At 37.7% G+C, this 13,297-nt stretch overlaps 1 protein-coding gene across 2 annotated transcripts in view; it reads left to right on the top strand.

Annotated features, from left to right (window-relative positions):
* The window catches only part of CFAP54 (cilia and flagella associated protein 54), a 290,383-nt gene that overhangs the window by 16,425 nt on the left and 260,661 nt on the right, over positions 1-13,297 (top strand). For both annotated transcript variants that reach the window (XM_019446503.2, XM_053894838.1), the window contains exons 5-8: positions 3,687-3,745; positions 10,972-11,115; positions 12,862-12,975; positions 13,099-13,200. In XM_019446503.2, the coding sequence (XP_019302048.2) occupies positions 3,687-3,745; positions 10,972-11,115; positions 12,862-12,975; positions 13,099-13,200 (419 nt within the window). The remainder of the gene's footprint in view (positions 1-3,686; positions 3,746-10,971; positions 11,116-12,861; positions 12,976-13,098; positions 13,201-13,297) is intronic.

Raw genomic sequence — 13,297 nt, 5'->3', positions numbered from 1 at the left:
TAAGCATCATACATTCATTGGTCCTCTTCTCAAATACTTTGGCTAGTGACTGTTGCTTTCTACTTATCAATCTTCTCTTCCTACTTGCTTCTGAGTGAGGGGCTCTGAGAATGTGTGTGTATGTGTGTGTGTGTGTGTGTGTGTGTGTGTGTAATGTATTTACATGCATATATGCATTGCATACATACACATACATACATATATATTGTATTTGTCTTCTGAAATGAATCTTATCTGTCAAAATATAGCAGGGAGTTACAATTTCAATTTGATTTAAATTCTCTTTAAAGTTACAATCAGTCACCTACTATATTGATCTATGGATAATTTCTTGAAAGGAAAATGACAGTGTGTTCTCTATGTGTAAAACCAGGACAAAATAGCTTGAAAGAAAACATATTGGATTTTCCCTGATCTGTGGCAACTGGAAGTACATTTCCTAGCCTTTTCCTTCATCTCCCTCTCCAAATAATTTTTTTTGACATTTTGATTGAAATGAGAGCTCACATTTGCTGCCAGAGATGAGCCTGATTTTGGAAGAAGTTTTCAGTCCAGTGACTATGAAGCTTTTGTGTCTGATCATCCTCAAGAAGATGAAGAATCTGTGATTCCCTGAGTAGCCATTTGCCATCTTTCCACATGAACTGCTCACATATCTGGGTAGGACCAGAGGTTCTGTGCTTGAGGAGTGGTAGGCCTGAGGCGTGGGTCCCATGGTTGGACCTTGCTTAAGAGGTAGGTGGAAATGATGCAGCATAATTCCCTGGCTGCAGTCTTTTTAAGATCACAGACAAAAATGTCCTAATATTCTAAAACAAAAACAAAACCAAAAACAATTTCTGTATCTTCTACATACCTTTACTAGATATGTGCTTTTTCTTTATACGTATGGTATCACGCTCTAGATTTTATTCTGTTTCCTAAAATTTTTTTTTACTTAGTCCTATGGTTTTAGAACCTGACCAGTTTCCTATGTGTGAATCTAGTTCGTTAATTCTGCATGTTGAATTGTGTTCCAGATATTCATACACCCCTCGGGATGGGCACCTGGTTTGCTCTACCTCTATAATTGCATAAATTATTCTACAATGAATATCCTTACATGTGTCTTTTTTATAAACCTAAGTTAGCGTTTTTTGGGGTTTATGTACATGAGTAGGATTGCTGGGTTGTGGGAGATACATATACTTAGTTTTGCTGACTACTATCCCTGTTTCAATTAACTCACCTCAAAGTTATTAAGGGCTGAGCATTGTTCTAAGTGCTAGGGACACAGGAGTGGACAACAGACAAAAACCCTGTTCTCCTGCTTACATAATGCTTCAGGGAGATGATAAATCAAAATTAAATGGTGTGTTAGATAGTGATGAGTACTATGGAGAAAAATAAAGTCAAGAAGGGGATAGGGAGAAAAGAGGCGGGGCTGGAGCTGGGCAGCTATTGTAAACAGGGTCAGGGAAGGCCTCACGGAGATGACGAGATGACGTTTGAGTAAACACCTGACTGAGACATCTGGATATTTGGGGGAAGGGCATTCCAGCTGGGAGATTAACAAGTGCTAAGACCTTGTAGTTTTAAAATAAGTTTGGAGTTTAAAGAAAAATAAATTGACCTACAGTCAATTTATCAAAAATACATTTCACCTTTTCTGTTAGACATTAACACTGATTCTCTTTCCTTTTAATTGACTATTATGCATACACACTCTTGGTTTCTTAAGATAGTTAACCAATTTTGGTTCTTTCACAAACTCCAACTGGGTGTGTGACTATTGCATAATACCTTACTTCACAACCAACCTGAACCCAGCTCATTCAACCCTCACATAGTGAGATTATTTTGGTGGTGGCTGTCTTTGATGAAAAGGAGTCACATGACAAGGCAATAAACTCATATTAGGGATTTAGTTAAAAATAGAACAAAACAAACTTTCAGAGGTATCCTGAGATTTCACCCGTCTTCCCTTTTATATCGTTTACTCTCCCTGTCAGACTTCTGCAGTGGGAATTTGTGAGCCATGCCAAGAACCTGAACCATCAAAGAAGGATTCAGTTATAAGTCAGGACATATTAGGGCTGGAAAGGTTAAAATCACATTTTTAAAGGACAGAGGGCCCTTGTCATTCTTGAGGGCAGTCTCCTGAGGTCTTTTGAAATTCCCCAGTTCCCGTTACTGACATGTTTACCCAGGTTCCTGGCTCCCACCTGAATCACATGTTTTGTGGAGAGGCATGAATTTGCTGTGGGTATCCTTACTTGGTGACTTTTTTAAAATGAAGAAACACTATTATACAGTTTCATTTTTAAAGATTAAGGGTAAAGGTAAACAAAAACCACTTGAGATAAGAATGCTGGGCTTGAGCTGTTACTAGCCAACTGGTTTCTTCCCTGGTGCATCTTCTGTGAAATAACTAATTCCATGGCCTGGGAGCAGTCACACTGAGAAGGCTGAGTCCTTAAATGTTAATGACCTATTGCATTCTCTATAAAGTTTATGGTGCTGTAAGTGTTTAAAAGTTTATTTGGGGCACCTGGGTGGTTCAGTCGGTTAAGTGTCTGACTTTGGCTCAGGTCATGATCTCGCGGTTCATGAGTTTGAGCCCCTCGTCGGGCTCTATGCTGACAGTTGGAGCCTGCTTTGGATTCTGTGTCTTCCTCTCTCTCTCTTCCTCCCCCACTCGCTCACTCTCTCTCTCTCTCAAAAATAAACGTTAAAAAATTAAAAAAAGTTTATTCAATATTTTTGTTATTGACTTATATAATTAATGGTTATTATGCTATGCTTACAAGGGTATTTTAATCAAGTGGTGTGTGTTTTGAAGCAGATGCTGTTTTCTGAGTAGCTCTTAAAGTTTAAGTGCAAACATGGATTCATAACTGTTGAATTTTGATGGTTGTGCATTTTAGATCAGATATTTTATGGAAAATATTTAGACTACTTGTCATTATAATTACATGCCTTTTAAAGGTATGTTACCATCTTTGGGGTATGTTTATAGCACGATAATGTCCTTTGTATATAGAGAGATGTCTGGTGATGTTGTTCCCCATTCCTGCTCCAACTCTGCCAGTTTTCTAGCTTCTGGTATTTAATTAATGACCTGACAAAAAAAAATATCATACTTTAAATACGAGTTGGAAATGCTGTTTTTCACTGGAGTGCTTATACCTTAATAATGGGGCAAATATTATATGACACTGCAAATAAATAAAAAAATAAATAAATTATATGTTTTGATTTTAAATTTTCATGAGTTTCTTTGCTTAGTATTATGCTATTTTGATTAAAGATATATTCTAATCTTATTTGGAGATAAATCTTTAGTTTTTCAATCATAGGGAAGCCATGGGAACCAACAGCATTTTGTATGAATTAATAAAACCACACGGTACCTAAATTATGCTACTAAAATATTCCTTTGTTCAATATATTTCAAAACTTATGCTTCCTTTCAAATGAGACTAAAAGATTCCTGTGGCAACTTACTTAAAATATGTTCAAATTAGTTCTTTTAATGATTTGGCTGCAAGTTACAAAAAAATTGTAACGATTATAAGCTCTCTATTATCAGACTTTCTCATGAGATCACTTGTTTTAGGGACTACAGACTTAAACAACAGAAATTGGAATACAAAATTGCCATTATTTAACTATAAAACATGTTAACAGTCTTTTTCTTCATCTAGGTACCATTTACATTTACACCATTTGCAGAAAACTGATGATCATAGGTCAGTCTTCCAAGGTATGAAATTCACTGACAAAATATCTTGCCTTGTATTTCCTGTTTTTCTCAAGACTTTTGTTAGCATTGAATGCTAAACAAAGGAAATCAGTGGATTATATAATAAAAGTTAATAAGTATATATTATATAGTTTTACTGTTCATACTTTTACTTTAACATGACCATCTGTAAAAATAAAAATCTAAAAAAAGACAATACCGTATTAATGAAAAAAAAAAAAAAGAAAGAATTCCTAAAATTGATAGGTAATCTCCAGTGTTCTCAGTCACTCAGATTAGTCATTACTTGTCAACTTGATACTGAACATCCCTCTGGTAACTATATCTTTAGGTAGGGTGACCATGCATCCTGGCTTGCCAGGACAGTCCTGGTTTATGTCTGTTTTCCTGGAGTAATTATTAATAGTGCTCCCTTTCACTCTTTAAAGTGTTCTGGTTTGGATAATAAACTATGGTTACTCTGTTTATGTATGATGCTATGGAGTTTGGACTTTGTTCTCCTTGAACAGCTTGGACTTTACTTATGGCCCACCTGCTAGTTGGGTGAATGAATGTACACCTAACCATTGGCCCAGTCATGAGCTGAGGGGAAGGGGCCTTTATTTCATAAGAAGAATCTCACTTACTAGAACTTACTGCTCAGTTTTAGCTTGAGGAAGTGGCTGACACTTCTATTGACTTCCCTTCAATGTTGGTAGCACTTGTGTGTGTAGGAGACATATTTATTCCGTGTCAGTGTCCGGTCATTAGAATATAGCCCAAGAAGGGAGAATATACTCCTGTTGAGACCATGCTTGAATTGTTTCTGGTTTCTGAAACATTCCTGCTTTATTTTTCTTTCCTGCATGCAAAACCTTATGCTGAATATTCTAACACTCAGGTCAGATACTTTTTTTAAAAAAATTATTTCTTCAAAATATAACCCAAGTATCTTAAAATTTGACAATTCTTAAAAAATACAAATGGAAGAAAAGATGCTTGCATGCTCAGTGCATAACATTAATTATGTGTTCTCTCTGTTTTGTTCCTCAAATTTAAAAGCTCTATTACTGACAGTGACTTGAGCAAGCTCTGTGCCAGCATTTTGAATGTAAATTAAAATGAAGGGAGACTGTCTCATGAATAATGTAAATGTGGCCTACACACTATTCCAACAATTCTGCATTCAGTTCCAGATGATTTCCTAAAGAGAATTTGCATACTCCTGTTGCACTTGCTGTAGCAACAAATACTGCTTCACAGAACCATCATAGTTTGGTCTGCTACAGCATTTGTCTGCCAGAGCCTTGAAGGGCAGAGACATCTGTGCCAAAACTTAACTGTTAGTGTTTGTGCTTGTTAATGCTGAGAGAATTTTAGTTTAATGTCACAGTCATCTTAAAATGATTTCTTATTCAGATCCGATGTAAGACATCTCCTCTCCCCCTTATTGAACTTGAGCTTTTGTCTGACAAAATAAGGGCTGAAGGAGGACAGTTCTATGGCCCGAGTCTTGTGGGATAGGAATGGGGGCAAGTGAGAGATGCAAGAAATTTGGGGTGGTGGGTAGTTGTACAGTTAGCACTTGAAGATTGGAATGAGATTCTTTCAGTTTGTTCCCTATAATAAGTTTCAAGGAAATTAATAATTTTCATCTAGAAATTCCCAAACCCTCAGCTGGTGAGTTGATTCCTGAGCTGAGGCTATAAATGAACTTTATGGGTCCATTTAATGGGGACAAGTCCTTGGAGGTTCAGCCACATCTGAGTGCTTCTGGGTATGAGGGATCCCGATTCTGCAGCAATTTTAGAATTCAAGTCTGTTATAGCATACAACAGAAAGAGAAATAGACATGGGATCCTCAGGCTTTTCCCGTGTCACCCTAGAGCAATCTAAACTCCTATTCCTATAGGATCTAGGCATAATGGCTACCATTTGTTATTATTATTGAATCTCTACTATGTGTTAGGTCTGTGTGAAGGGCATATATAATGCTCACTATTGTCTTACGAGGTGGGCAATATCATCATCATCATTTATTGAATGAATGCCTACCATTTATCAGGTATGCTTCTGAGTACTTTCTTCACATATTATCTAATTTAATCCTCACACCACCACTTTGAGAAAGGTGCTATTATTAACTTCATCTTAAAGATGAAGAAGCTGAGGCTCAATGTCTCACATTTAGTTAGAGGTGTAGCTAAGGCCAATACTACACCGTACTGACTCTCAACACCATTAGAAAAGTGATTGCCTGGGGCGCCTGGGTGGCTCAGTCGGTTTGCCTGACTTCGGCTCAGGTCATGATCTCGCGGTCCGTGAGTTCGAGCCCCGCGTCGGGCTCTGTGCTGATGGCTCAGAGCCTGGAGCCTGCTTCGGATTCTGTGTCTCCCTCTCTCTCTCTGCTCCTCCCCTGCTCACACTCTGTCTGTCTCTCTCTCTCTAAGATCAATAAACATTAAAATTTTAAAAAAAGAAAAAAAAAAAAAGAAAAGTGATTGCCTATTGACTAAATTTAACCATGTCATGACCCATCCTATTTTGGTTCACCTAATCAAATGGAGGAGCCATGTAGGAGGGCTACTAGTTTTTGACATGACTCTGTATTCCTTAAGATGTTCTGAAGACCAGGACTGACCATGGGCTCTTCCCTAAATGGGAAACACTTGCTTTGGTGCTCAGACAGGCCACCAGCAAAACCTCCAGGAATGGAGGGAGACCAGGTTTCTGAAGCCTCTTTCCCTAAAGATATATGACAACTTCACTTTCATTTATGGTATAATCTAGTTTCTTCTGAGGCATTTAAAATTGTAGCACAGTACTCAGCAAACATTAAAGAATACAGTAGAATATATATTCATCCTTACAGTTGATATCTGTTTCATTTTACTATAAAATTGAAATAGTTTAGTAAAATCTGCGGCTTGAACAATTATTGTCAAATCATTCCATGTGCCATTACATAAACTTCAAACCCAAACTTTGAAATGCCTCCAGGTGTTGTCTTCCTCCAATGATCCGCGCTGGTATAAATGATGCTGCAGTGCCGTCCTGTGGCTGAGCTGACTAATTGTGTGTGTGTTTCCTGCCCAACCTCTGAACCATGCTCTTGCTGGGCTCTTCTCACTGCATTTTTCAAAAATATTTTTCCCTTATGAAGAAAGCGGTTCTACTGAAATCATTTTTTTAAATTAATAGAAATAGTTCTTCCTAGCTTTTGAGAGCAAGAAAAAAAGCTACAAATCAAGATTTGTGGTTTTTTAAAAGTTTTTTTGAAATGGCTCTTCATCTTTAAACCTGAATGACAGTTTTCCAGAACCCCAAGTGGAATGATGGATTTTCAGAACACCCACTTTTTCAAGGCTGCCCCAATGTGGTGGAAGGAACGCTGCTGTGCTTGTAAGTCTAAAGACCTGAATTCTAGTCTCAGCTCTGTTGCTTACAAGCAGTTTAGCCTCTTGGAGTTAGATTAGGTCACTTTTAAGGTCCCTTGGGGCACTAAAATATGTGATTGGGGTGTTTTATTCTAAGTCTGAATATGAACTCAAATATAATGTGAGCAATTAGTGACTGAAGCTATTTTTATTTTGAAATGTGAAATTTCTAATATCAGGAATCCCAACGGGGTTTTGAAAAGACATGTGAGTTTAAAAGGGGAAAATTTATACATGGTTTAATCTCATACTCCCCAAATTGCAACAGTCCAAATGCAAAAATCCACAATGAGATTTTTGTGCTACAGATGTGAGAAAACTCCAGTTTTGATGACTGTTAATTCCACATCAGTTCACAGTTCAGCAAGGTTAGCAAACAACAACAGCAGCAAAAGCAGCAATAAAGCAACCCCGGACCCACTTAGTAGAGACGTAGTGTCCAGAAACAGGGACCAAAAGTTTCATTTAACTGTGGAGAAGTCATCACTCTAAAGGACATTGGCAACCTGGAGCAAAGCCACAGGAGACTAACCATGATGGAGAAGGGAAGAGCAGGTCTGGGATATATAAAAGCGCCCAGGAATGTTTATCCTGGAGAGAGAGCTGGGAGAGAAGACAGGAAGCATAGGTGTTTTTCAGGTCTTGGAAGGCTGTAACTTGGAAGTGAGTTTGGGGTGGTATTGTGCTATTCCAGAAGGTGTAACTAGGACCGAGGCCCTGAAGGTATATCAGGATGGTTCATTTCATTAATGAAGCACTTTTCATATTTAGAATTGTCTTCTGATACCATGTGGCACATCCTTGTTACTAGAGGTGAGAACTCTGGGGCAGGGAAGGTATAGGACATCAGGTGGTGGTGCCAGTGATGTTGGTGGGCATGAAATTGGATAGGCTTTGGGCCCTTTGATTCTATGAATACTTGGCATGATTCCATATTTGGCACCATTAACTGAAACTTTTTAATGATGATCAGTCAAGAAATATTTATGTAATATTTACTATTACATGCCAGGTAGTTTTAGGAGATGGGGATATGGTGGTGAACAAGACCAACAAGGTCCGTTTCCTAAGTGAATTTACACTCCAGTGGGATGAGCTTAGTGGATAACCAAGACTATTACGATTCTGTGTCAAACTCTGATCTACTTCCAGCACTCTCTTTTCCTCTGGAATGAGAACTGACTAGGCAGGGGAGAATTCTGGACTTTCAGATTTCTTTCTCTTAGATGAGAACACTAAGATGCTTGCACATGTGTTGTATATACTGCCTTTGACAGCTCCAGAGATGGGAATAGGGTCTGAATGTTATCAGTGTTTTATCTATTTGTATTATTAAATACTACGTCAGTCTGGTGGGTTTGCTTTATACATATGAAGCTCCTGGATCATTTTGATGATTTGCCTTTTCAAGGTGGGTTTGACTTTTATAGACATATTTTTCCTTAATTACTTCCTCAATTATTGAAGGCCGAATTTGTTATTGGAAGAAGGACTTTATTCCATTGTTCACATTTATTATCATCATTTTCTTGAGAATCTTGAATACTTGTTAGTCTCCTGCAGTTGGTTCTGCTGACTTTAAGGCTGTTCATTGAATTCATTTAATAGCACTTGGGAATATCTGCTATGTACCTGGTACTCTTCTAGATGCTGGTGATATCTAATAATGGTGCTATTCCTATTTTCAAAGAGATTACAGTCTAGTTTTGGAATCACACACATGTGAGCATATTAGTGCAACTAAATGTAAAATATGTACATAAACATTTACATAAATTATATATATACGTATATATATGTATATATGTATTATGTATATATGTATATATATATACATATATACATAATACATATATGTATGTATATATATATGTATTATGTATATATGTATTATGGACACCCATAATGCAATTATGGTATAGATGGAAATAAGGCAATAGTCATTTCTCTCTAGGGACATTGGGAGAGTCTTCAACAACTGTTCTCTTTCCCCTCCTTATCTTGTTCCTCCACCCTCTCCTGCTCCACTTTCTCTTTCTTCACTGTGGTCACCAGAGTGAACACTTAGGTGTGTAATGTGTTCTAAGCATTTAGCCTCTATTAACTCAATTAATCCTCAAACAATCCTATAAGATAGTCATTATACCTGTCTTGCAGATGAAGAACCTTGACACATGGAGTTTAAATAAATTGTCCAAGGTAACACTGCTAGTCATGGAGGTAGTGTTTCAGCTTGGTCATATGGGGTGGGTGAAGGAGAGAACAGGGTAAGCAAAGACATGTGTATTTGGGCCACTAAGATGTTTTGTGGAATGGAAAGCATTTTGGAGTAGCTTTAAGTATATGACGTAGGATCAAGAGTAATGGAGGGAGGAGAAGGCAGGGACTAGGTAATGAATGGTGTGTGTGTGTGTGCCCTAGATAGGGTTGTACTTCACTGTATAGGCAATAGGGAGCCATGGGAGTATTCTAAACACAATTAGACAGCCCAGTTTGCATTTTAGAAAGCTAATATTGGGGCCACCTGGTTGGCTTAGTTGGAAGAACATGTGACTCTTGATCTCGGGGTCATGGGTTCGAGTCCCACATTGGGTGCAGAAATTACTTAAATAAATAAAAGTTAAAAAAAAGAAAGGTAATTTTGGTGGATATATTATATAAAATATATAAGGAAGGGGGCATATGAGAAGAACAAGGGTTGAGTGAGACCGAAGACAGGGAGACAAGTGAGGAAGTATCCTCATAGTATAGGGAGACATGTGAGGACTTGCTTGGTCAAGGTCAATATTTCCATGGATACAATTTAGAATTTTATATTCTGAGATTTTTGGCTCAGATTCTTATTTTCATCTCAGTAACGTTTTTTACATTTACATGAGGAACATAGATGAAATTCTTTATATTCAATCAAGTGAAAGGTAATATAATCACATTAACTTTTGAGCTTTTGGAATAGTTTTGAAGAAAGAAAAAGATTGAAAATTTTTAACTGCAGGATACGTATAGTCAAGTAGTGTTTCCTGGTATAGAGTTTGTAGGAGGAGTATGTCCAAAAAGGGACATAAAGAATAAAAAGAATTACCAGTGGTTGAGGGGAAGCATATATTCCTACAACAGGCCAATGACCATGATGATCTTTCCCCACCATTTTGTTTCAAGTTGTACCTGGTAATAGGCACCATTTATGGGGTGCTTACAGTGTGCCAAATAGCATCCTAGAATGTCATGTGCATTGTCTCCTTCTCCATAACAGCACTGCTACCATGTGCTAAAATACCTATTTTCAGATGAAAAAAAAAAAAAAATGAGGTCTGGAGAGGTAAAATGACACAGATACTAGGTGATAAAATTAGGATGGAAGCCCAGGTCTATTTGACTCCAATATTGGACTGTTTCTACTAAGTATCACAGGCGCTGGAGAGGAAGCCTTTTCCATCTCCCCTACCCTGCTATACTAGCTGATTTTCAGAAACATGCATTGGTTCCAGGCCAGGTAATAACAATTGCATTGTTAGAATTAGCTCCTAGACTGCTATTGACACTTGATAAATATAGATAAAAACAAGCTGGCTTCATAGGACTTTAGTAGCTAAGAAGGAAGATATTCTAAAATGACTCACTTGAGATTTTGAATTCTTTAAATTATTTTCTTTTTAAATGCTTGTTTTTTCTTGACTCACTATTTATGGTATTTTTGGTTTAAGTAGTCAGCAACTTGTGCTCACAACTTATAATCTGATTATATTAGATAAAAATCATCATTATTAGCTTAAAATGAAAATTTACTTGAGTGTGCTCTTTCTTCCTCAGGCCTTGGAATACCTCCTGTGGGCCAGTATGTGTATGGAGTTCTCGGTCCCGCTCCTGTCTGTCAGGTACCTGACGTGGCGGGCTACTCTTTACACTGCCGTCTGCCAGTGCTATTATGACTGCCAAGCTGGCGTTCATGCAGAGGTAGGCCACTTGTCATTCTCAGCATCCCAGTATCGAAAATTACAAGTCATTAGCATTTTCTTGTTCAGATGCCCAGCAACACAAGCACAGACAGACAAAACCTGAAGAATTGCAGTGGAGCAAAGACGGAAGTCCCAGGGTGTACCTGCAGAAATGTGCTTGGCTTCCCCGTTCTATTGATCTCTTGCTCTACATTCTGCTCTCTCCTTTGCTCTTTGTTCACTTCCACCTCCTTGGACCCTTTTCTGAATAAGATTTCTGATATCTTTCCTTCCCCGTTGAATTCTTTCACACAAGTCACTCTTCTTCCCTATTTAGTTTTGCATTCTATGCCCCCTGCAATCCATTTGTCTTGCTTTTCTCTGCTTCCAGATGCCATTTAATACACCCCCCCCTTTTTTTTTTGTTTTTCTTCTTTTCCTGTATATCTTTTAGACCGAATACTTGAAATGTAACTTAACTTTTAGGGGTTTCTATTAGCCTATGTGGTACCTCTGTGTAAATGAAAAGCACCCTTTTCTACAGTACATGGTACTTAGCTTGTCAGTGGATGAGGGCTTGGTGAGAATTAGAAGTAGGCACCCCTTCCCGTAGGCCAGCACATCCCTGCACCAGTGTATATGGTCTGGTGAGTGCAGAGGATTTCAGCCTTCACTTAACCTCTTGGCTGGAAGTCTGAGCAGGACAGAGCTTTACGGTTATACAAATCTTTTTTCGTATCCTGTTGACAATCATCTGGCCAGTTAATGGCTCCTTTACATTTGGTTTTTCCTGCCCAAACTAATTCTGAGGGATTGGATGGTAGTGGCCCATCCTGAATAGCCTAGTATAACCCTTGTGGGAGACATTTTCTAGCCCAGGATGCGTTCTAGAAACTACTCACCATACATGTACAGTTAGTTATAGTGTACTAGGGGTGGCATATTTCTGTAGCTATTAGAATTGTCGGCGAATGGAACATATACATAGTTTTGACTGTTTGATTCCTATTGGAATTCTTCCTTATTGGAAAATTTAACTGTTCATGTATGTTATTATGTCTGGAAGCGTCTTCAGGAAAAAATTTTAAATTATAGATAACGTATTTCAAAGAAATGGTAAAATAAATTACATAAATTGACCTGTTTTGTTACTATCTCTAGAGAATTATAATAATGGTGATCTGATTAAATAAGCAGGCTTCCTTCCTTCCTTCCTTCCTTCCTTCCTTCCTTCCTTCCTTCCTTCCTTTTTTCCCTCAGATATTAATAAATACTTCCTACATGCTGGCTACCAGAGATACAAAAATAAATAAGATCCTTAAAGGGCCTCACAATTTAGTGGACAAAGTGAATAGTTGAATACATAATACAGCATGCTTTAGTAAGGTTAAGATTTAGGGTAGAGCACTGAGGAGGGGCGTGTGTTTATGTGTGTGTGTGTGTGTGTGTGTGCATGTGTGTATGCAATGACAGAAAAGTGATAATCTATATGAAGCTACAGAATTTGGCTTTCCTTATTTTTTTGATTTTCTTGATTCATAAAGTTAGCATATCTGACAGTTTATTGACTTTAGACCTGCAGAATTTGGGGATGCTTGTAGGAAATGATTGATGATATACTTACAGTGTTGTAAGGAGTTAGCATCAACAGAGTTTAATTCACCAATTAACTCAAATATCTGGGAGACTAAAACATACGGTCTTGATGCATTTTTGATCACTATACTCTCACTTATTATGGATTAATTTTTTTAATCACGTATAGGCATTTGCTCGGCGTGCGTTAGCTAAAATTGATGAGTTAAGGCAACTGGAATTAATGAGTTCCTCACAATCGCAGGAAGAATCCAGAAGATACTATAGAGAGGCCACCATAAAGGTATAAACATTTCATGAAATAAAAGAAATTGACTGCACTATACAGTTGATTAAGTACATAATATTAGTGGTTGAGAAGTGCATCCCATTGTTACCTCATATTTAATTCTTCTTTTTGAGATAGATGGCAGTGATGATCTTCAAAAGAGGAGTATTTGAATCTAGAAGGAAACACAAAGGTTTGTTTAGACCAAAGATAAGAGTGAACCTAAGGGAAGCTCAAACTGTAAGTCTAAGAACGTCTTCTCTTGTTCAGACTCTTTTTGCAGTGTATTTGTGTTAACCCTCTATCTTTTAGGTCTGGTCACTCAGTATTAAATCCT

The sequence above is a fragment of the Panthera pardus genome, unplaced genomic scaffold (assembly GCF_024362965.1).
Source record: "Panthera pardus isolate Hobbes unplaced genomic scaffold, ASM2436296v1 HiC_scaffold_6, whole genome shotgun sequence".
Taxonomy (NCBI): Eukaryota; Metazoa; Chordata; class Mammalia; order Carnivora; family Felidae; genus Panthera; species Panthera pardus.
This window is presented reverse-complemented; position numbering and strand designations above follow the sequence as displayed.